The 22,571-nt window shown below is 49.5% G+C and overlaps 3 protein-coding genes across 3 annotated transcripts in view; 2 read left to right on the top strand and 1 right to left on the bottom strand.

Annotated features, from left to right (window-relative positions):
• The window catches only part of SLC5A11 (solute carrier family 5 member 11), a 42,537-nt gene extending 34,060 nt beyond the window's left edge, over positions 1–8,477 (top strand). Inside the window, exons 12-15 of the mRNA XM_060260855.1 lie at positions 1,057–1,225; positions 2,230–2,445; positions 3,472–3,643; positions 5,584–8,477. Coding sequence (XP_060116838.1) covers positions 1,057–1,225; positions 2,230–2,445; positions 3,472–3,643; positions 5,584–5,804 — 778 coding nt within the window. The 3' untranslated portion in view covers positions 5,805–8,477. The remainder of the gene's footprint in view (positions 1–1,056; positions 1,226–2,229; positions 2,446–3,471; positions 3,644–5,583) is intronic.
• A 4,272-nt stretch (positions 8,478–12,749) lies between these two features.
• TEX47 (testis expressed 47) lies at positions 12,750–19,929 on the top strand. Its single transcript, XM_060261006.1, has 5 exons — positions 12,750–12,890; positions 13,429–13,493; positions 14,979–15,174; positions 16,975–17,134; positions 19,745–19,929. Exons 1-5 carry the CDS (start codon positions 12,750–12,752, stop codon positions 19,927–19,929), a joined length of 747 nt encoding a protein of 248 aa, XP_060116989.1.
• The window catches only part of ARHGAP17 (Rho GTPase activating protein 17), a 63,312-nt gene continuing 60,133 nt past the window's right edge, over positions 19,393–22,571 (bottom strand). The window contains exon 20 of the mRNA XM_060260843.1: positions 19,393–20,299. Within this exon, the coding sequence (XP_060116826.1) occupies positions 20,145–20,299 (155 nt within the window). The 3' untranslated portion in view covers positions 19,393–20,144. The remainder of the gene's footprint in view (positions 20,300–22,571) is intronic.

The following is a 22,571-nucleotide window of genomic DNA, read 5'->3' as shown; positions in this document are numbered from 1 at the left end:
TTCCATTCCCTGGATCCCGTGGGAGAAACACAAAGAAAGCACCTTTAAGACCAATGAGTGCTAATGTTTTAAGCAAGTTTTAAGGGTTTTTTTTTTTTTTTAAAAATATCTTTAGTCGTGTTTGTCTGTGCCCTTTAAAAAGTTTATCTCTCTGCTACCTAATCTTAAATAGGTACACACATTGAAAGTTTTATCGTGGAGTGAGATGGACAAATTACGGTAACTAAAACTTTAAAAGACTATGATTTAGATATATTCAAAAAGGAGTGGAAGAAATTTAAAAGATATATGGAGAAAGAATGGAATATAAAAAGTCATTGGACAATTTTTTAGTAGTAATGAGAGAAGAAAAATATTGAACTTTGATTGGTTAGCGGTACCTTTATAATTGAATTTAAATTTACAACTTCGGGGAAGTCAAATATTGGAGGGAGGGGGGGTTGAAATACCATATGGGTTAGTATAGAAAAGAGACAATTAATTACTGTAACCATATGTTATTAATAAATTGTTAAAACACTTAAATAGGTACACACATTTATTTATTTATTTATTTACCTGCAATTTCTATCCCGCCCATTCCAAATGGACTCAGGGCGGCTAACAGTCATAATAAAACCAACAATCTCAATTTCAGATATAAAACGATAAAACACAAACAATTTGCAACTTAAAACCAAATATTGGCGCTAGACAGAATCTTAAAGCATAGGCGGATCGGGTTATATTAGCCTGGCCCGACAAGGTCTCATTTACGTCCCATCCGGCCCTCATAACAAATGAGTTCGGCACCGCTGGGCTAAAGGGTGTTTGAGAGTGAGGCTTTTGGAAAGCGCTGAGAGCAGAGGGAGGGGCCAGCTGGATGGCCAGAGGCACTCCCCCAGCAACAGGAATGCCTGTTCATGTGAGAGGGGTGTCTTTGAGGGCTTTAACGAACAAATAAAAATTCCAATGAGGAGCCAGCGACTTTTGCCAGAGGCGAGTATCACCCCCTGGGAGAAAGGGAGACGCAAGGCTAAGGGCCCCGGCCTGAGTGCCTCTTCCTCCCTGCCGCAGGGTGTTTGTGCTGGTGCTGGTGGTGGTCTCCATCCTCTGGATCCCGCTGGTGCAGGCCAGCCAGGGTGGGCAGCTCTTCATCTACATCCAGACCATCAGCTCTTACCTGCAGCCCCCCGTGGCCATCGTCTTCATCTTGGGCTGCTTCTGGAGGAGGACAAACGAAAAGGTAACGTTCTGCAAGGTGGCAAGAGGAGGGCAAAGGGACGGGCGTAGGGGTGCCAGCTCCAGGTTGGAGAATTCCTGGAGATTTGGGGCTGGGGAGGGGAGGAGCCTCAGCAGGGTAGAATGCCAGAGAGTCCACCCCGGCCATTTTCTCCAGGGGAACCGATTTCCAGGGCTTTTTTAATAGCAGGAACTCCTTTGGCTATTAGGCCACACACCCCTGATGCAGCCAATCCTCCTGGAGCTTACAGGGTCCTTCTTACAGGGCCTACTGTAAGCTCCAGAAGGATTGGCTACATCGGGAGGGTGTGTGCGGCCTAATAGGCAAAGGAGTTCTTGCTACAAAAGAAGCCCTGCCAATTTCTATTGCCTGGAGATCAGTTGTAATCCCAGGAGGTCTTCAGCCGTCACCTGGAGGTCACAAACAAAAGGAGATTCACAGAAAGAGGATACAGCTGTAATTAGAACGGTGAACAACTTTGCATAAACCGATACTGGCTTCCTGCTGCATTGAGATTTGGAATGGACTGTTTTCTGTCCTATTGGAGCAAGTAACTTTGGGTGGACTTTAAATATAAGTTGTGTGACTTTACAGAAATATAAGGGTGGACAGAAGATCTTTATTGTAACATTGATTCTGAGTTATTTGTTCATGGTTCTAATTATTATTAAATCAAAAGAGTTTCCGACTCAACATTAGGAAGAACTTCCTGACCGTTAGAGCGGTTCCTCAGTGGAACAGGCTTCCTCCTCGGGAGGTGGTGGACTCTCCTTCCTTGGAGGTTTTGAAACAGAGGCTAGATGGCCATCTGACAGCAATGAGGATCCTGTGAATTTAGGGGGAGGTGTTTGTGAGTTCCCTGCATTGTGCAGGGGGTTGGACTAGATGACCCTGGAGGTCCCTTCCAACTCTAGGATTCTATTGCTGTAGCCACCTGGAGGTTGGAAACTGAACAGACAGGGCTTCCTGGCTTCTTGTCCCAACCTGGCTTTGTTCTTTTCTCCCAGGGTGCATTCAGTGGCCTGTTAGTTGGAATGGTGATAGGCCTCATCCGGATGGTGCTGGATTTTGTCTACCTGATGCCGCGGTGCGATGAGCCAGACAGCCGGCCAGCCGTGGTGAAATACGTTCACTATCTCTACTTCTCTATCATCCTGTCGGTCATCACGCTGGTCGTGGTGGTGACAGTCAGCCTCTTGACAGAGCCCCCTCCAGAGCAAATGGTGAGGACCCCCCCAGTCTGTGATTGTCGCTTCTCTTTTCGATATATGTCTTTGATCGGAGAGCCAGTTTGGTGTAGCAGTTAAGTGCACAGACTCTTATCTGGGAGAACCGGGTTTGATTCCCCACTCCTCCACTTGCAGCTTCTGGAATGGCCTTGGGTCAGCCATAGCTATCTCAGGAGTTGTCCTTGAAAGGGCAGGTGTTGTAAGAGCTCTCTCAGCCCCACCCACCTCACAGGGTGTCTGTTGTGTGTGGGGGGGAAGATAAAGGAGATTGTGACTGCTTTGAGACTCTGAGTGGAGGGCGGAATATAAATCTAACGTCTTCTGTCTTCTTCTTCTTTGATATACAAACTTTAGTATCCTGCTCTTAGGGTCCCTCAGACCTTTCTACAGGCAAAACAGTAACGTCACCATAAGACAATATCAGAAGGTAGCCATGTTGGTTTTTAGTCAAAGAGCTAAGTTCGAATCCAGGAGCATCTTAGGGACCAAAAGGGTTCTCAGGGTGTGCCCTGACTTGGATAGCCCAGGCAAGCCCGATCACATCAATTCTCCGAATTTAAGCAGGGTGAAGTCTGGCAAGTCCTTGGACGGGAGACCTCCTTGGAATACCAGAAGTCGGGAGGCGGGGGCAGGCTCTATTCAGCTGGATATCCTTCAGGCACCCGGTAGGGGTCAGTCACCAGAGGTCGGCATGACTTCCAGGTGCACCCGCACACACACACATGTTCACACAGATATGCACATCTAAAAATACAAAAAAAAAAATGATTTTCTAAGTGAGTTTTGGAGAGCCACCCCCCCCCCTTTGTCAGATGCAAGCAGAAGCGAAGATCCCAGAGTTTTTCTGTCCCAACCAGATGGTGGGAAAGGAGTCAGGAATGATGCAAAGGTACAGGGCAGGATGGCAGAGACGACAGACACATGGACAAGTGCCGCTGCTCTGATGTCCTTTTGGAACCAACCTGGGGAGTCTGCCAAGGGGAAGCAGCTCTGTTTCACCAGCTCTCTCTGTGCCAACAGGTTAGCCGTCTGACGTGGTTCACCCGCAAGGACATCCCAGCAGCGAAGGACCCCGCAGGCACCAGAATCCCCCTGCCCAAATCTACCACAGGAACCCACCCGGTTCCCCCTCCTCTGGCGCTGCAGCTCACCATGATTGACGGCCCAGAAATCGTCGGGAAAGACAAGACAAGTAAGCGACTCCCTGCTCCATCTGTGGCAGCTTCTACGGAGTACCAAACCTTTGCATTCAGCATGTGCCAACAATGGAGAGGGGAGCGGTTTTTTAACATTTCCCTTCCCTCCCCCTTTTCCACTGGGACATTCAGAGTTCTGGCAGCCCTTGAGGCTGATGGAGACCTTGTGAACTCAGAATTTCCTCTGAGATCAGGCTTGGCGCTGCGAGAACCACCACCTCTTGCTAAGAAAGGCAGCCAAGCACCCTGGCACTTTCTCAAAGCACAGCTGCCCTTTGCCTTCTTTCCCCTGATGAGACCCAGGAACACCCCCCCCCCCCCGTTTGCCACTGAACTCCACTCTCCTTGAATTCAGGCCATTGCTTATCTTCAATGGGTCGCTTTGACGGAGCCCTCTAGAGGCAACGCTGGGCAAGGGGCAGCCTGGCAGCTTCAAACAGATGTTGCTCAGGGGCAGAACAGCTGCATTTTGTGGCATTTCCGCAACGCTTGTGTTATGTATGTAGAATTCCGTCAAGGATCTGGGTATTCCTGTTTAGCTCATTGGAGCCAGAAGAATGGAGCTTGGGGAATTAGGAACAATGGGCAGTGGGTCCTGATACCTGCTGCCCTGCACCAAGCATAGGGCCCCGGCCAGCTTAAATGGACCAATAACCTGCTAGTGTGGGAACCCAGAGTTGTATATAGTTACGGCCCCATGGCCTGTTATTCAGTCTTGTTAGTGCAGCCATCGACCATGCTGCTTCCAATAGAGAGTTGTTATCACTTTACCTCGTCTCCTCGATGCTTTGAACCCACTATATTACAGCTTGCCATTTCCAATTAGAGAATTTCAGGTAGGAGGTGTGAGAGTGACAGACTCTAATCCGGAGAACTAGGTTCGATGCCTCACTCCTCCACGCTGCCTGACCTTGGGTCAGTCTCAGTTCTCTCAGACCTCTCTCAGCTCCAGCCCCCTCACAAGGGGCCTGTTGGGAGGAAAGGAAGGGAAGGGAAGGCAATTGGAAGCCACTTGGAGACTCCTTAGAGCCAAGAAAAGGGGGGTATAAACACCAAACTTTGCTGCCAGTTATACAAGTCGAAATGAGCCAGTGGTATAATGATAGCATCATACGTTACTCAGTGCCTAACACACCCTTTGTAGTGAAGCCAAGAGGTGGAGTAACAGATTCAGGGGTCGTTTTGTAGAAAAATAGGTGGTGGAGCTCATTAGCATAACTCATTAGCATATCCCCCCTCAGCTAAAAGCAACCTGATGCAAGAAAGGAGAGCCCTGCGCAAACAAAGCCTGCTTGGGCTAGCTAGAGATCCAGCCAGCCCAAGCAGGCCTCTCTCACCTGGGGCTCTCCTCAGCTCCCCCCCCCCCTCCAGTCAAAAGGCCGGCAAGCCAATTGCTGCCCAAAATCACACAAGAAGTGGAGACAGGGTGGTGTGGGCTTCTCCAGGGGTTCATGAGGGCTGCTGGGGGTGTGGCAAAGCTCCTGGTGGCTGGCTGACTGCCCGCTCTCCTAATCCAGGGATTGTTATGCAGCTGCACCTACCATTCAATGGACAAGGTGGATGGGGAGGAAGAGGGGGAACCCTCAGTAAGGTTCAGGAGCTGTGCTCCTGTGAGCTGCTGCTGAATCTGAGGCCTGAACAGATTTAAGATACTTCAGCGATGACAAGTAGAGAATCCAGGCAGGGAGATATTCTGGGTTAATCATTCCAGAGCAAAAGGGCCTGGCCTTCTGTTTGGGGTGATGAAAAGTTGGGGTGGGGACTTTGAAATGTGGGATGTTCTTGCTGGAAGGACATAGAAGAGTTTGTCCTTAGGGGGTGCTGAGTTCAACTACTCAGTGTGCATCTGAGAATCAATTCAGGGACCTGCACTCCAGGCCAAATGTTCTTACGGGCAGATTTGTCCTCTCATGGCTGACTCTCTCCTCCTCTCCAGGTCCTTTGGAGGGCAAGAAGGCCTCTAAACTGATGAGACTCTTTCTGTGGGTCTGTGGGATGGACCACAGGGAAAAAGACACTTTTGGAGTACCTGCAGCTCCCAAAATGGAAGCCGCCGTGGCTCCGCCAAAAGAAGCGCCGTGGGTCAAGCACATCCTCAACATCAACTTGATTCTGTGCCTCAGCGCTGGAGTCTTCCTCTGGGCCTACTTTGCGTAGCGCTCGGCCCTCAGCCCACTGAAGACAGATGGCGATGGGGAGCCGTGGGAGTCTGTTGCCGTAGGAAAGAGCAAGACTCAGGAGCACCTTCAAGGCTAACAAAGTTTGTAGCCTCAGGGGAGGATCTTTCACAAGTCACTGCCCACTGGAGTGACTCAACGAAAGCTCCTCTCCTGCCGCAACTTTTGTTAGTCTTGAAGGTGCTGCTGGAGCCTGGCTCTTTTCTACTCCATTTCAGAGAGACCGTTGATACTCACCGGGGGCTCAAATATGAACGACTGGCTGTGAACTTTTATATAATGATTCTGTAAAACATGTGATCTGTTTCTTTCATCCTGGAGAAAAGAAAGGCTTATGTTTCTTTGGCGCACTTGTGGAGCTCAAGGACGACAGAGTCTAGCACAACTTCAGTGAAGTCATGGGCCAGGGGCTGTGAAAGCTTCGCCTGGTAGAAAAGTATGCTCTTGTTGACGTGCCCCTTTTTAATGGCCTGGCCTTAAGAACCACCAGTTGTGCCTCTGTCTTGAACATCGCGATGCTTTGGCTTCAGCATCTGTGCCGTTCAGGCAGCGTGATTCCCTGTTTCAAAGGAGATACTGGGTGAGGCCTCAGGTGTTTCTGGGGAATGGGAAATCTTTGCTTAGCTTCCAGTCCTCTCAGGCCCCAGCATGCATTGCCTCACTGTCTTGTCTCTGATTAAAGAGGATGTGGGAGACTGGCTTCAGCATGCGCTGTTCTACGCACCCAACTCACAGGGCAACAATGACAGTGTTGTGTTCTGTGCCCCCTCCCTTTCACGGATAGCTGCTTTGTGGACATTTAAGTTCACTATTAAAACACTGAACTGGAGACATTCCTGCCCAGATATGCCCTGAATTGCAAATTCAGACTGGTTCAAAACTCAACAGACTTCCATGGCATTCCTCGAAGAAAGAATCTGTCAATTTTAGGCTTTTGAGGGGGGAAAGTGCTTTGCTAGATCAGACTGAGTTCTGTGATTCTACTATTCTGTGTCAAACAGAAACATTACCTCTGGCGATGAGACGCAAGCAGCTAACCGTCAGAGCTATTAACTGTCCTCTGGATATTTATTTATTCATTATTTATTAAACATTTTCTGCCCTGCCTTTCTTCTTGGGAACCCCAGGCTGCTGATAGGACTCTGCACGAGGTGCTTAACAACCTTAAACGCAACCACAGCGATGACATTAATGGAAACGTAATCACAAGACAGATCCACAAAGATGTCTCCGACACAGCTGGCCTTCCATAAAGAAGCACCCTCTGAAAATTAATTGCTCTACAGCTATGTGGTTTCTTTTTTAAGTTGACGAAGGTAGAGTCCACCTCAGTTTCTTAAGAGGAAGAACAGGAAAGAAAACCTGAGCTCTGGCAATAGCAGAGCAAAAAAATCTTGAGGAAAAGTAAGAATGGAAGCTTTGTTTGGCAACCTTGGGCAAGAGCCCAGAAAGGCTACCTGGTTGGTTGGGAGCCATGCCAGTTCACCAGGCTTGAAACTGGTTTGTCTTGGCCGTGTAGACATGCCAAAAAATCTCACAGTTGCACTGAGAGTCAAATAATATATTTCCCTTTGTGCCCCGTCTGTATATATTCACCAATGGTTTTTGATGGACAAGTGTTTATAATGTACAGCTTTTTATTTCTCTTCAGTGGTGTTCAGATAACACCGCTGTAAGTAGCAGAACTAACCTAGGGTGCTAATGAAAAAGGGCCAAGGCTTTTCCCCCTCGGAAGGTGAGAGGCCGAAACCTTCAGCAAGGTGAGAAACCGTGGCACAGCTCTGGGAATGAGAAAGAAAAGGGGCATTTTCTAAAAGGTGCAAAGTCAATGGGAGCACTTCCCAAAAACTCACCTGGGTGTGTTACATTTGCAACCGTTCCGTTTTGTTAAGGGAAGCAGAGATAATAGAAGGATTTTCATGCATACAAGCAGAAAGTATATTTTGAGGGTCTTTTTCTGTGTATTAAACCAACAGAAAGTATTTTATAAGCAATGTAATGTATTTCCTTGGTTATTTTTTTCCTCTAGAATGTCAATAAGGATGTTTTTATTTATTGTTCTGACTGGAACCAGGCACTGGTGGGAAGATGCCTCAATTTATCTGTGCTGCTACATGCTTTGTTGGTCAGTTTTCAAGAGAGGATTGGATAAACATCTGGAGCAGAGGTCCATCAGTGGCTATTAGCCACAGCGTATTGTTGGAACTCTGTCTGGGGCAAGTGATATTCTGTATTCTTGGTACTTGGGAGGGACAACAGTGTGAGGACTTCTAGTGTCCTGGCCCCTCTGGTGACCTCCTGATGGCACCTGGTTTCTTTGGCCACTGGTGACACAAAGAGTGTTGGACTGGAAGGGCCATTGGCTTGATCCAACATGGCTTCTCTTATGTTCTTATGTTCCTCACAGCAGAATAACTGGACTAACCCAGTGCTCTCTTTCCTTATGATGCAGAAAAGGGTAGGCCCAATCCCCAGGGGTTTTTCTCCTGTGCTTGTCTCGCAACAACGCTCAGGATTCGTGCAGGAGAAATTCCTGAGATTGGGTTTATAATCTTTCAAGCTCAGTGGTGTGGTTCTCTGAGCAGTGCCGGAGAAGCGCAGCCCGAATGGTAAACCTAGCGCTGACAAACTGACAATAAAGTGGTTTAGAAAACTCGGTGGCTTCTGTGTACTTCTTTTCAACCAGTTATCGACGTATTTAATAGTCAAAAATATGCCCCAGGTTAGAAACTCACGAGAAACAATTTCACAAGGCTAAAGAAGACATGAGAACGCCCTTGAGATGGGGGTGGAGGGAGCTGAAAATATGAACCAGACTAAGTGGATGCTTACTGCAAGAACCCAGGAAGGAATGCTTAGCGAGAGCAAGCTGCGTGTAGCGGTTAGGTGTGCGGACTCTTATCTGGGAGAACCGGGTTTGATTCCCCACTCCTTCACTTGCACCTGCTGGAATGGCCTGGGGTCAGCCACAGCTCTTGCAGAGTTGTCCTTGAAAGGGCAGCTTCTATCAGAGCTCTCTCAGCCCCACCCACCTCACAGGGTGTCTGTTTGGTGTAGTGGTTAAGTGCGCGGACTCTTATCTGGGAGAACCAGGTTGGATTCCCCACTCCTCCATTTGCAGCTGCTGGAATGTCCTTGGGTCAGCCACAGCTCTTGCAGAGTTGTCCTTGAAAGGGCAGCTTCTGTGAGAGCTCTCTCAGGTCCACCTACCTCACAGGGTGTCCGTTGTGGGTGGGGGGGAGGGAGGTAAAGAAGATAGTGAACCGCTCTGAGAGTCTGAGATTTGGCGTGAAGGGCGGGATATAAATCCTATATCTTCTGGAAGGCTTCATGTTAGGTTTCAGCTCTTGACCTTGACTCACGCAGAGCTGCTTGCCTTGCAAAGAATGCTGCATTGTCTCTCTGCTCTCCGGTTGGGCACACTGTGGTTTGCGTTGTGAGGGCGGGTGGGTGACAGGCAGGACTCCTACCAAAGGCAGCCTCTGATGCCACCCAGCTGCACCACCCCGCCTGGTCACAGGGCTCTCCAGCTTGGCTCTGCCCACCCCCCGCCCCATCCGATGGCTGCCGGGGCATTCCTCCTGGGGACCATTCTGAGCACCGCCTTGGGCAGCCTGGCTGGGAGAGGCATGTCTGAGAAAAGGAGCAACACGAGGAACGCCCCCCCCCCCCAGTGGATCCCAGCCCCGGTGGTTCAGGCCAGCTGTCCAGGGGCTCCCCAGTGCACCCACCCACAGCAATCCAGCGCTCCTCTCGAGGGTTTCTTAACCCTTCAAACCTTTGGTTTCCAGAGTCCTTTGGATTGCTGTCTTGGGCACACCCGGGAAAGGCAGCCAGGCCCCCTCCCGTGGGGACTGGAGTTCCTCCAGGGCAACCCACCGATCACAGCAATCCAAGGGTCTCCTAAAATCTCATGTTTTAAGGGCCAAATTAGGCCCTGGGGGACAGAAATCTGAGGTCTCTAATGTTACATGGCAAATGCTGCAGTCCCTGCTAGGAAGGTGGCCCCAAACCTGTATGAGATCATGCTGAACGGGATTCAGCTCTGACTGCACCTCCATTTGCTTCAATCCGTCTTGTTAAGGGAAGAGACATCTTGGTCCTGGAGAAGGGCAGCCCAAGTGGTCAACCAACCAACCAACCGACCGACCATGAAAGGGTTTAGAGCAGGGGTGGCCAACGGTAGCTCTCCAGATGTGTTTTGCCTACAACTCCCATCAGCCCCAGTCAGCATGGCCAATGGCTGGGGCTGATGGGAGTTGTAGGCAGAAAACATCTGGAGAGCAACCGTTGGCCACCCCTGGATTAGAGGACTCGGTGACTTCTGTGTGCTTCTCCCCAAGGTGCCTCCATGTCTCCGGCTCCCGAAAGCTTCAGCCCTGCCACAATTTGTGTTAGTCTTCCAGGTGCTAAAATGTGTGTGGAGGTCGAAGCTGAGATTCTGTTCTGCCAAAAGCAAACCCAGAGGAAGAGGCCTTCTCGAGTTTGGGGTTTGAAGCAAAACTGGAAAGGTTGCTCTAAAAACCTGCTAAAGCAAACACTTGATTATGGGCATTTCTTTGCTGTGGAAGGCTGAAGGCTTCTGTGCTTGGGAATCTCATCCACTGGCCTCGGACTCTTCTCTTGGCTTCCGGAACCGTCCTGTGGAGCTAGGCAGCCATCTTGAAGATGGCCAACCCGGTGACGAGGAATACGCTCCTCAGTGCCTTGGAGGAAGTCCGGCGTCACCAGATGAAGGTGCCCCCTCAGCACCATCTCGTTGTTCTTGCCCCTTAACCCCCTTCAGTCTCCCCCCGTCTGCCCCATAGCTTGTCCTTCCTTTCTCTCCAGGGACCTCCTCCTCCACCACCCCTCCTTCTAGGCCAGTCATCTGGGCTGAGTTGAAGGGCCAGCAGGTCAAAAGAGCATCTTCTCTGTAACCATCCTCTAAAAGGGGAGAAACCCAGGAAGGGGGGGTTTTTTGGGAGGGGGGGCGGGGGGATGGTATCTTTGGCTTCATGATTTTTAACAACAGAGCCTAGCTTCCCATAAGGACAGAAAATATGCTCAGAGCCATTTTGCTTGTTAAAAGACTTTGCTCACGCTCTGTACATGTTCAGAGGCTTGCTGGCTATAGTCCCAACATTAAAAATTAGGGACTGCATCACTGCCCATGGAATTTAAATCTCTGAGCTCTCCCCCCCCCACCCTTTTCCCCTTCTCTCTCAGGCCTCACACCAAGTCTAGCCCTTAGGAGGACAGAAAGGTGGGGTTTAAATTGGAGCTTGGTTTGGAAATAAATACTTTGCATCTTTCTACCCCCCTGATCATAGTGCTTCTTCACCAGATTCTGCTTTCTCTTTGGCACCACCTTGCCCTTCCTTAGAGCGGCCCCACGGCGCAGAGTGGTAAAGCAGCCGTACTGTGGTCTGAACTCTCTGATCACGACCTGAGTTCGATTCCGGCGGAAGCTGGATTCAGGTAGCCGGCCCAAGGTTGACTCAGCCTTCCATCCTTCCGAGGTCGGTCAAATGAGGACCCAACTTGCTGGGGGGAAAGTGTAGATGACTGGGGAGGGCAATGGCAAACCACCCTGTAAAAAGTCTGCCGTGAAAATGTTGCGAAAGCAGCGTCACCCTAGAGTTGGAAACGACTGGTGCTTGCACAGGGGGACCTTTCCTTTTCCTTTTCCTGACCTTCCTTGGCTAATATTTTGGCTACTCCAGGGGTCTGTCACATGTCGTAGGAAAGTGGTGTGCTAAAAAGTGAGAAGCCTGAATTGAGCAGCCTGGGGCAGACACCATATTCCACGTGACCTGGAATGCTATCTTTGGCTCAGGCCCTACTAGGACACAGGAACCGTGACCCATTGGCTCTTGTGAAGTGCCTGAAGCAATTTTAAAGAGCCACTTTCCAGATGCTTTTGGAAAGCCCAAGACACTCCAGAGCGGGCAAACAACTGGACTTGGATCAGAGTGCAGAGATTTGGCTTGTAAAGCCTTTGACGACAGAAAACCTGTCTAGAGATATGTAATAATAGCAAAGTATCAATCGCTTGCCCCTTCTCCATTTTAAGATATTGATATTGGATTTATATCACTCTGAATCTCGAGTCTCAAAGGGGTCACAATCTCCTTTACCTCCCCCCCCCCCACAACAGACAGCCTGTGAGGTAGGTGGGGCTGAGAGAGCTCTCCCAGAAGCTGCTCTTTCAAGGACAACTCCTACGAAAGCTGACCCAAGGCCATTCCAGCAGGTGCAAGTGGAGGAGTGGGGAATCAAGCCTGGTTCTCCCAGATAAGAGAGCTCTGGCTGACCAAACTGGCTCTCAAAATGTTACCGGAAGAGGAACTGATCTCTTGCAGGTTCTCCTGTTTTGATCAGGGCAACCAAAGGTCTTCAACATTCACAAAACTCCAGGGAAGAAATGTGACACTTTTGATAGAATCCAATCACAAGGTTGTACCACAAGACACCCCCCGCCCCCCAATGGCTGAGCAAGACAGATTGTCTCTGATTCAATGCTCTGAGTTTTTGGGACTGTCCTACTGAGTCAGTATAGTGATCACGGAAAAGGGCGCATGGCCGCTAACACATTTCTGGTTTTCTTCCACACAGAAGTTTCTGCTCCATCGGTTGTATTTGGTTGCGATGCTGCCAGAAAAAACAGCGAGTGGAGAAGTCACAGGTATGGTTGCTGGTCCCGCCTTGACTTAGGGAGGGATGCAGAGATGTTTCTGGATTCTGTAATGAGACCATTTGCTTTCTGGAGCTCCACAGGGGGAGAAAAAGGCAACAAAACTTTCAGAGCAGGCTCCAGACCCTCCAAGTGATAACATGTTCTCTCTAGGAGAGTGAAAGGTGATTAGGCCTTGCAGTAGTCCTATGACAGATGGACACAAACTCTGGTGGGACTCAGCTTTTCAGAGCTTCTCTAAATCCCCAGATGGGGGATGCTAATCTTGCTTTTCTGACTTCATCAGCTTTCCATGAACACCTTTTCCAGAGGATTGCAAAGGTCCACCTGGGGGAACCGGTCACAGGAGTTCTTCTCATCTACCCCAGCTGTGTTCTTCATATTCTTGAGGTAAGCTGGAGGAAATTGCCGACTCAAGAAGGGAAAATGTAGGGCCCTTGCGGATGTTGCAGAATTATAACAAATTCCAATGCAATCTACTTATGTCATTTTTTTGTCCCTACAAAATGATTTTTCCCCAATGTCTACATAACCCACAACACAGAAGCAGCGTTCCCTCTGAGTTAGTGTGAGCTAGCTCACAATTTGTTAGCCTCCAGCTCACACATTTTTGTCTCAGCTCAGGAAAAATGGCCCCAGAGCACAATAATTTAATGCAGCAGCTCACAACTAATGCCAATAGTTCACAACTTTAATGCCAGCAGCTGCCAGTAGATTTTTTCGCTCACAAGACTCCACAGTTTAGAGGGAACATTGCACAGAAGTGAGAATTGTATTTTTAAGGAGGGGAGGGCATCAAAACCAGATTTAAAAAACAGCATTTGAACATTTCACAATTTTGGAGTTCTGTTCCTGTCTTACACCTTCCAATGTATCAGAAGTTTTCAGGTACCCTCCGATAATATGTCCAATGCTTACGTTCTTCTAGTCATCCAGCGGCACGCTCTACCACATCCTTAAGGAGCTCGCAGCTTCAGAAAACCAAGGGCCAGAGTAAGTGATTCAAAGCTTGCAGTTTTCCCAGCATGTGTATGTTGGGTGTGTGTGTCTGTGGTTCACAGCATGGATAACAATGCAATTCCCAGAGAGTCAGCTGCAGCCAACACAACACAATCTCATGGCATTTTGAAGACTCAAAACACACATTGTGGCTTTTTTTTTTTGGTGAGTGAAAAGCTAGATTACTAGCAAATGCTGAAGACCAACATAACATGGTCTGATTACTAGGGCAGATAAGTACATGCGTATGTGTCTGATGGAAGATGATACTGAATTTATATCCCGCCCTCCACTCCGAAGTCTCAGAGCGGCTTACAATCTCCTTTCCCTTCCTCCCCCACAACAGACACCCTGTGAGGTAGATGAAGAGACTGGATTTATATCCTGCCCTCCACTCCAAAGAGTCTCAGAGGGGCTCACAATCTCCTTTCCCTTCCTCCCCCACAACAGACACCCTGTGAGGTAGATGAAGATATTGGATTTATATCCCGCCCTCCACTCCAAAGAGTCTCAGAGCGGCTCACAATCTCCTTTCCCTTCCTCCCCCACAACAGACACCCTGTGAGGTAGATGAAGATATTGGATTTATATCCCGCCCTCCACTCTGAAATCTCAGAGGGGCTCACAATCTCATTTCCCTTCCTCCCCCACAACAGACACCCTGTGAGGTAGATGAAGATATTGGATTCATATCCCGCCCTCCACTCCGAAGAGTCTCAGAGCGGCTCACCATCTCCTTTCCCTTCCTCCCCCACAACAGACACCCTGTGAGGTAGATGAAGATATTGCATTTATATCCCGCCCTCCACTCCGAAGAGTCTCAGAGCGGCTCACAATCTCCTTTCCCTTCCTCCCCCACAACAGACACCCTGTGAGGTGGGTAGGGCTGGAGAGGGCTCTCACAGCAGCTGCCCTTTCAAGGACAACTCCTGCCAGAGCTGTGGCTGACCCAAGGCCTTGCTAGCAGTTGCAAGTGGAGGAGTGGGGAATCAAACCGTCTGCACACTTCACCATTACACCAAACTGGCTCTCCCTGGAGAGCTCTGTTAGTGGGCAATTTGCTGGTCCAAAAAGGAACAGAAAAAGATGGGTAGCCATGTTGGTCTGCAGCAGAAAAAAGCTGGACTCCAGTGAAGAAGCCTGCATGCACACAAAAGCTTACACCCAGAATGAAACTTGTTGGTTTTAAAGGGGCCACTGGACTCAAACTTTTTTTAGAGGGGGGGGGGGGGAGGGATATCTTTCTCACCGTTTCTGGAAGACGTGCAGGCTCAGACGACAGCAGTTCTCACAGAGGAAGAGGATCCCAACGCTGGGTGGCAGCTCCAGCCCTCAGTTTCTCTGAACATAGCCCTCCCGACCCACTTCCTACACTTGAGACAGTCTTCCCAGTTGCACAAGGGGTGGAGAGTGCTCCCCAGGTCTGCACACAGCGGGGGTCGCCCTCTTGAGACGGTTGGAGTCTCTTTCCCACTTCAGGCCTTTCCTGCGCGATGTGAAGATCCTGGTGATGTCTCACAACATCCCAACCAAGCTCTTCATGCAGTGGTACGCGACGGCAGTGGAGGTGCCTGAGACCCTCGAGGACATCACGCAGACCCAGACGACAGAGGAAGTGATTACGGAGTGCCTCACCCTCATCCTCAGACTGGGAGTTTATCTGGCCACACTCAAGGTGAGGGGGTTCCAAGGGGCGGGCCCCCAACTGGGAAGCTGCATCATCCCAAAATGAGTACAGAAGATACACGATCCATGAATCATGGGAGTAGTTCCAAAAGTGAACCCCCCCCCCCCGGCCTAAGTTTTTGGCACTTTATGGAGACTCCTAATCCAGATGTGGCTACTCTAAACTGGCCCTTTAATCTCTTAATTAGACAAACTTGGGAGCAGCTCTTTGTATCTCAAAAATTGGCTTGTCGGACTTCCTGCAGCAAACAATGCCCAAAATTGCCTCAAAAGGCCTAAGTCAGAGAGAGGTTGTGGGCTAGGTAATCTAGATGGCTGCTTTAAATTAATTTAGCTCAGTGGGGGGGAAAGGAAATTAGATGCATTGATTGGTTGGACATTTGCAAGGGAGAGAACACATGGAGTTGTGAGTCACGCTATAAAAATGCTGAATTCTGAGGCAGGGATATCCAGAGAAGCAGTACTTTCGGCACTGGAATATTTGGATACAGTGGTCAAGGGGCAAAAAAACCGAGGGAGACAGAGATCTATAGTGTAAAAGAAAAGAAAAGATGAAGGCAGTCTCCCACAAGCACCGAGGCGTTACCAACTACCCAAAAGCTGCTCTGGGAACATTTCTTTTTAAAAAGCTGCACAGCCCATCAAATTCCCCATGGCCAATCAGAAGCCCTGCTGGGCAAATGCCCCACCCTCCTAACCATAAAAAGGTAAAGGTAGTCCCCTGTGCAAGCACCAGTCGTTTTTGACTCTGGGATGACGTCACGATGATGCTTTCTTGGGAGACTTTTGACGGGATGGTTTGCCATGGCCTTCCCCAGTCTTCTACGCTTCCCCTCCAGCAAACTGGGTACTGATTTTACCAACCTCGGACGGTTGGAAGGCTGAGTCAATCTTGAGCCGGCTACCTGAACCCAGCTTCCACCAGGATCAAACGCAGGTCAGGAGCAGAGCTTGGACTGCGGTACTGCAGCTTGCCACTCTGCGCCACGGGGCTCAGTATAGTGTATGGACGGGTAAATGGTGGCTATGCTAGTCGAAGAGAAAACATTACTGGGTTCAGGAACCCAATCCCAGACGTCCACTCCTCCCCCCAAAGAAGTCTGAGAGAGAACTTCTAATGTAGTAAGCAGTCAGAGCTACTTATTGTGAACAGGGCTCTAAAGCACAGAGGGGGTCTTTCCCAACAACTGCTACCCAAGAGCTTTACCTGGAGATGCTAGATACACAAAGCAGGTGCTCTGCCCATGATCCATACCCACCCCCCAGGGCACACCAGCCCCTCTGCAGCAAGGACGTATATGAACATATGAAGCTGCCTTCTACAGAATCAGACCCTGGGTCCATCAAAGTCAGTATTGCCTACTCAGACTGGCAGCGGCTCTCCAGGGTCTCAAGCTGAGGTTTTTCACGCCTCCTTGCCTGGACCCTTTTTAGTTGGTGATGCCGGGAATCAAACCTGGGACCTTCTGCTTACCAAGCAGATGCTCTACCACTGAGCCACTGTCCCTCCCTCCAAAACTGTCTACTCAGACTGGCAGCTGCTCTCCGGTGTCTCAAGCTGAGGTTTTTCACACCTACTTGCTTGGACCCTTTTTTAGTCGGAGATGCCAGGGACTGAACCTGGGACCTTCTGCTTCCCAGATGCTCTACCACTGAGCCACCCTCCCTCCCCACAAGATCACTTCTGGCCGTTGTCAGGTTGCCCAGGTCAAGGGTGTACAAAGACGTTTCCTTGACGTAGGTGAGCTGAGACACTTAGCTGACTCTCTTTCCTTCCCTCCATCTCCAGGTCGGCAGCAAGGGCTTGGCGGACTGCCTCCACTCTGTCGTGCCGGAACTCCTGATCCCCATGGAAACCATTAAATGCCTTTGCAGGGCCGAAAAGTGCCTGAGCCCGCGGGAATTTCTGGACATGTACAACAGGCCTCTGCAACCCATCATGGATTCAGGTACCATCCCTCTCCTGGAAAGCGGCACCAGTCTTTATGCCCTGAATAACTCCACCCGCCCCCCCACAGGAAGCAGAAACAGCAGGTCACCCCCCTCCCCTGCTTTCCAGATGGGTCAGGAGAGGCTCCTTCAAGCCCAGGAAATACGGACCGACAAGCAGAGCATTTGAGGACACCAACTAACTTTGGTTCTTCAATGTGTGAAAAGATTTTAATTCAAGGAGGAGAGGGGGTGGGAAAGAAAGGGAGACGTTGTACATCCTTGACTGGTCACTCCTCATAAGAACATAAGAGAAGCCAGGTTGGATCAGGCCAATGGCCCACCCAGTCCAACATTCTTGTGTCACACAGTGGCTAAAAAACCAGGTGCCATCAGGAGGCTTATCAGTGGGGCTAGAAGCTCTCCCACTGTGCCCCCCCCAAGCACCAAGAATACAGAGCATCACTGCCCCAGACAGAGTATTCCAACAATAAGTTGTGGCTAATAGCCACTGATGGACCTCTGCTCCATATTTTTATCCAATCCCCTCTAGCAGCTGGCTGTTTGTAGCTGCCACCACCTCCTGTGGCAATGAGTTCCATGTGTTAATCACCCTTTGAGTGAAGTACTTCCTTTTATCAGTTCTAACTTGACTGCTCAGCAATTTCACTGAGTGCCCCTTAGTTCTTATATTGTGAGAAAGGGAGAAAAGTACTTCTTTCTCCGCTTTCTCCATCTGATGCATAATCTTGTTAAACTCAAACATGTCTCCCCTCAGTTGACGTTTCTCCAAGCTAAAAAGCCCCAAGCGTTTTAACCTTTCTTCATAGAGAAAGTGTTCCAACCCTTTAATCATGCCAATTGCTCTTTTCTGCACTTTTTCCAATGCTATAATATCTTTTTTGAGGTGTGGTGACCAGGATGGTACAGAGTATTCCAAACGAGGCTGCACCATCAGTTTATACTGGCTGATTTGTTTTCAATTTCTTTCCTAACAATCCCCAGCACAGCGTTGGCCTTTTTTATTGCATTCGCACACTGTCTTGACTTTTTCAGTGCGTTTTCCAGCACGAGACACACAGTGGCATCGTCAAATGTACACAGTAGTTTCACTGCTTGTGTCTGATTCTTTGAACTCAAACAAGGGGCTTGCAGAAATCTCTCTGGTTCTTGAGAACAGCAGCATGCTAGAGAACAGCTTTATAAGACAAGAGTATTTTGAATGGCCACACAAAGAGGAACTGAGGATTTTTGCAGCCCACTATTGTTTACAGCTAATATTCTCTGATAACAGCACACAAGGAAGTTCAGCTGTTTGTCTAACATCTTCAGCCTGCCATAAAGTTTCCAGGGCAAAAAAGAAATTCCCCATATTGAGACTCGATTTATTAGCTTGTACGGAGAGGATGTGTGTGGATCTTAACAGTTAACTAGACCTAATCAATCCAGAGTTTAAGGCAGGTGGTTTTTACGTGGTGTCAAGCAGGTAACTCCAGGATGGGGCTGGGGGGAGATGGCACAGCCTCTGCCAGCAGGGAAGCTGTTTTAGTAGCACCCAAAAGGCAGAGTATGAAGAGGACGTTTCGTCTTCCTTGCAGAATCTGTGTGGCCCACTCCTTCTCATCTGTTTGCATGAAACCTTCCCAGACTCCCCGCACGTCCCTGCCTGGGCTTCCCCTGTTGGGTGCTCTGGGACCACCATGGAATCAACACCGGACGGACAGCTGGGAACCCCTCAAGCCCCTCTTCTTTAAGCCACGCTGAGGAACGCTTGATTAATAAAGACATTCTCAACTCTTGGTGTTGCCCGTTGTGCTATGTGGTTGGTGCTGATGTACAGGCAGGTCAGGAGGGCATGTGGCTGTGGGGTGGGCACAGCCCCACAAAAAGGGTCCCTGCAGGCGAAGGTGCTGTTATTCTTCCCCCTCCCCAAGGCTTGTCATCCCACCCTTTCTTTTTCCCTCAAAACCAAAGCAACTGAAACACACCAAGGGTTTCTGTGAGAATGTGCTTTAAGTGAATGTTTTAAATGAAACACTGAATGGAGCCCAACTTACGCTGAACGGAGACTCAAGTGAGAAGCCATTCTGGCCCTGGCTGAGTCTCCGCAGCCGGAAAGCAGCCCTCTGCTCACACTCCAAGTTCTTTTTATTATTCTGACGGGACCGCAGTGCGGGCAGCTAGCTTGGTTTGGAAAGCGAGCCAGCATCTATCACCTTTTAGCAACAACGATGTTTCTTAATCAGGTTAAGTTAAAAAAAGAGATATTCAAAATCACTTTCAAAGTTCAACCCATTTTATAACAACTGAGAGCAAAAACACATTCTCCCTCCCTCCCTCCCTCCCCAACGTCTTCAGCTTGACAGCAGCTGTCTAGGGATTTTACAGAAACCAAAGCGGGGATGGTTAATACAAATAACTATGAAAAACAAAAAAGAGTAAATAAACGATCAATACTTAAAAGAGTAGCACTGAAATGGTTAGAGAAGAGACAGAGCACGTTTCCTCCTGACGGTCCGTCCGTCAAGGCACAAGGAGACATCCACAGGTTGGAGCAGTGACCGAGAACCAGCGGTCACTCCCGGCCCAGGGGCCTTTTTTTTTTGGTTCATACTTTTAAACAAAAAAAGTCTGCAGCATGTCAGAGAGCAGGGCCCTGCGAGCCCCCTCCTCGGGAAGAGCAAAGAGTCAGGAAGAGTCCAACGGAGAGACCTTGAAGGAGGTTATTCCCATGGTTACACGCATCGCTTTGGATTCTCGTTTGGAATTTCCCGGCAAGACGCTTGCTTGCCTCTTGGTTAACAGCAGCAATTAAGCTTCGGAAACAGACAGGTCGCTCCATCCACAGTTTGACACCTTTTCATCAAGACCAGGTCACTGAAATCCTCCCAATCAAATAGGACAGTCCCCCGCCCCCCCCCCCCCACCCCCCAGCTCTCTCTTCTGAAAGGGAAGCTTCTCGCTCGTCTTGACTGGTTCGGTTCCCACTGGGACGGGAAGGGACGTGTGCTGGAGTGGTTCTACTGGTTTTTACAGAGCAGTGCTTTCGGTGTCGTGGTCGATGTCGAGCACGAGGTGGTTGTGAGAACTCTGACCTGGTAAAACGGCAGCAGCGGGCTCTGTGGAGGACAGCTCTGCAGCAGGGAGGCCCCGCGATGGCAGCTCTTGAACGCTGGAAGCGGAGTCTGCACCAAAGAGACAGCAAGGAGCACCGTGAAGCGGAAAGAGCCTTCCCTTGGAAAGCAGACAGCCCTCTCCGCTACCTCAGCTCTCAGAAAACAGGGATGCAGGAACCTCAAATACACCGCGTGAATGAAAATGTTTTGCTTCATTCTTTTAAAGCTCTGGGGAGGGACGGGAGCTGGAGTTTCAAAGCCCCCCTCCCTGTCCCCGACTACAACGCCGAGTTTCACACTGGTGAGGCTGGATGCATTTGTGAAAAGAGCTGGAAATCAGATTGGTAAGAGTTTTGCCCTGATTCAATATTTTGAATTTGGGCAATGCAAGCCATAGCTCCTGGAAGAGATGGGAAAGCCCAGAAAAGGTGTGTGTGTGTGGGGGGGAGGGGAGAACAGGGACACACAGCATGCACACTTTTCCCAGTGGAAAAACAGAAAACCTGGGAGGGAGGAGAGTGACACAAACAAACAAACCCCCTTAAGAAACGCTCTCTTTCAAATATTGTTCAACATTTTAAAATACCATTTCAGCTACCCTTTCACAGCTTCAAAATTCTAACCACAGAAGTAGAACGTAATGTCATAATAATTCTTGTCTAATATAGTTGTGTACAACTCCCAAGTTCTCACTCCTGCTTTCATTCCTCCACCATGTGAAAGAAGTAGGGGTTTAAAAACACACCTGCCAAATAAAGAAGCAAGTTGATATGTACCTAAATCCCTAAATATAATCCAGCTCTCTGAATGCCATAAAGAAACTAGTTTATATGTAAAAAAAAGGTCCTCAATACATTAAAAAAAATATCCAGCCTTCTAAACACCACGGAGTTAGCAATAAAATTCAGAAAATGGGAGCTACTGACCTTTCAAAAACTAATTCTGCTCAAAGAAGAAGACTGAGTGCGGAGGCAGCATTAAGGCCAACCAAGTTTTATTCAAGGAGTCAGATAAAATTTCATGCGCACCTGAATAAACCTTGGTTGGTGTTAAAGGCGCCCCGGACTCAGGCTTTGTTCTGTTGTTTCAGACGGACCGGGACACCCAGGAATCTGCTTAAAGCAATCTGAGATAGGAAGTGATCTGAGGATCTATTTATTCTTTAAAAAGCTTCACAATAAGGAACGGAGACTGCAACTGTTATGGCATTTACTGTGTGACGATGCCGGTGTTATTCTAAGGTTTAACTGAATATCTTGAGCCCTGCATAATGCAATCTGTTACGCTGGGAGCTGTCTGGAAGACAGCCCCTTGCTAACCCTAACCCTGCTACTTACTGCAACCAAACCCTCCCCCCCCCCAACACCATAAACCAGAATCTACTTCTGTGTGGCACAGAACAGAACGTTCAAACACATCAGCAAACCAACAGCTTCCCTTCTTGCCATGGTTAAAAAGCTGGAAGCTGATCCAACACATTTCACAGGGGAGCCCTGAGCTGGCTACAGTTCTATAACATCGGGGTGAGTATTGCACCTGTGGCCATTATATGCTTCCCCCTCCAGAGAAGGCCACTGTGCAGATTCAGATGCTGCAGGGAGCAGTGGTGCGCCGCTCCAGCAGCTGCCTTGGGGAAGGGGGGGGACCCTACACGGCCCACAGCCGCTCACACCGCCAAGGGATGCCAATGTCTGTCTTGCTTTGTGCATGCATCCCTCAGCTGAGTGGTGGCCACTGAAAACCACAGGTGATGACACCTCCCCTCAAGGACTTTGGGTGCCTCTCCAGGGACGGAACTGGACACAACGATTTCGACCCGCCCCTGCCAATCTTCTCTGAGCAGCCCCCAAAATCAGCTGTGCCCCCAGGCTGGGCTGCTCACCGTCCCTACGCCTGCTCGGCCTTTGACGACTGCCAAGGGCAGAAGACGGAGGCTTGTCCCACTGCGCTGTGTTGTGCCGCACTTCGTGGCCAAGGCAACACACAGCCATGCCAGAAGACAGAGAGCATCAGGTCGCTGCCAGAGATGTGCGCAGTGCCTTTGGGCTGAAGTGGGCTGAAGTGACCCCTGTTTGTGCAAGCAGCCACTCTCCCCCATTGAGAAGTCTCACTCCCCCTCCCCTCCATGCCCAGCGAAGGAAGAAAAGGGGCTGTGATAGAGGATGAGGTTTCAACAAAAGTTCATTCCGCAGGCCAGAGTGGGCGGAGCCCACCCCAAACGCCACAAGAAGAGGCTGAGAAGGGGAGGGGAGGGGGGGGGCAGGATCCTGGAACGCATCCACAGTGAGCGTGTTAAAACGGAGAAGGCGCGCACGCAAAAGACACTCCTTGGGCATGCCGG

This window comes from Heteronotia binoei, chromosome 20 (genome assembly GCF_032191835.1).
Source record: "Heteronotia binoei isolate CCM8104 ecotype False Entrance Well chromosome 20, APGP_CSIRO_Hbin_v1, whole genome shotgun sequence".
Lineage (NCBI taxonomy): Eukaryota > Metazoa > Chordata > Lepidosauria > Squamata > Gekkonidae > Heteronotia > Heteronotia binoei.
The sequence above is the reverse complement of the archived record's forward strand: the minus strand, read 5'-3'. Positions and strand labels throughout refer to the sequence as shown.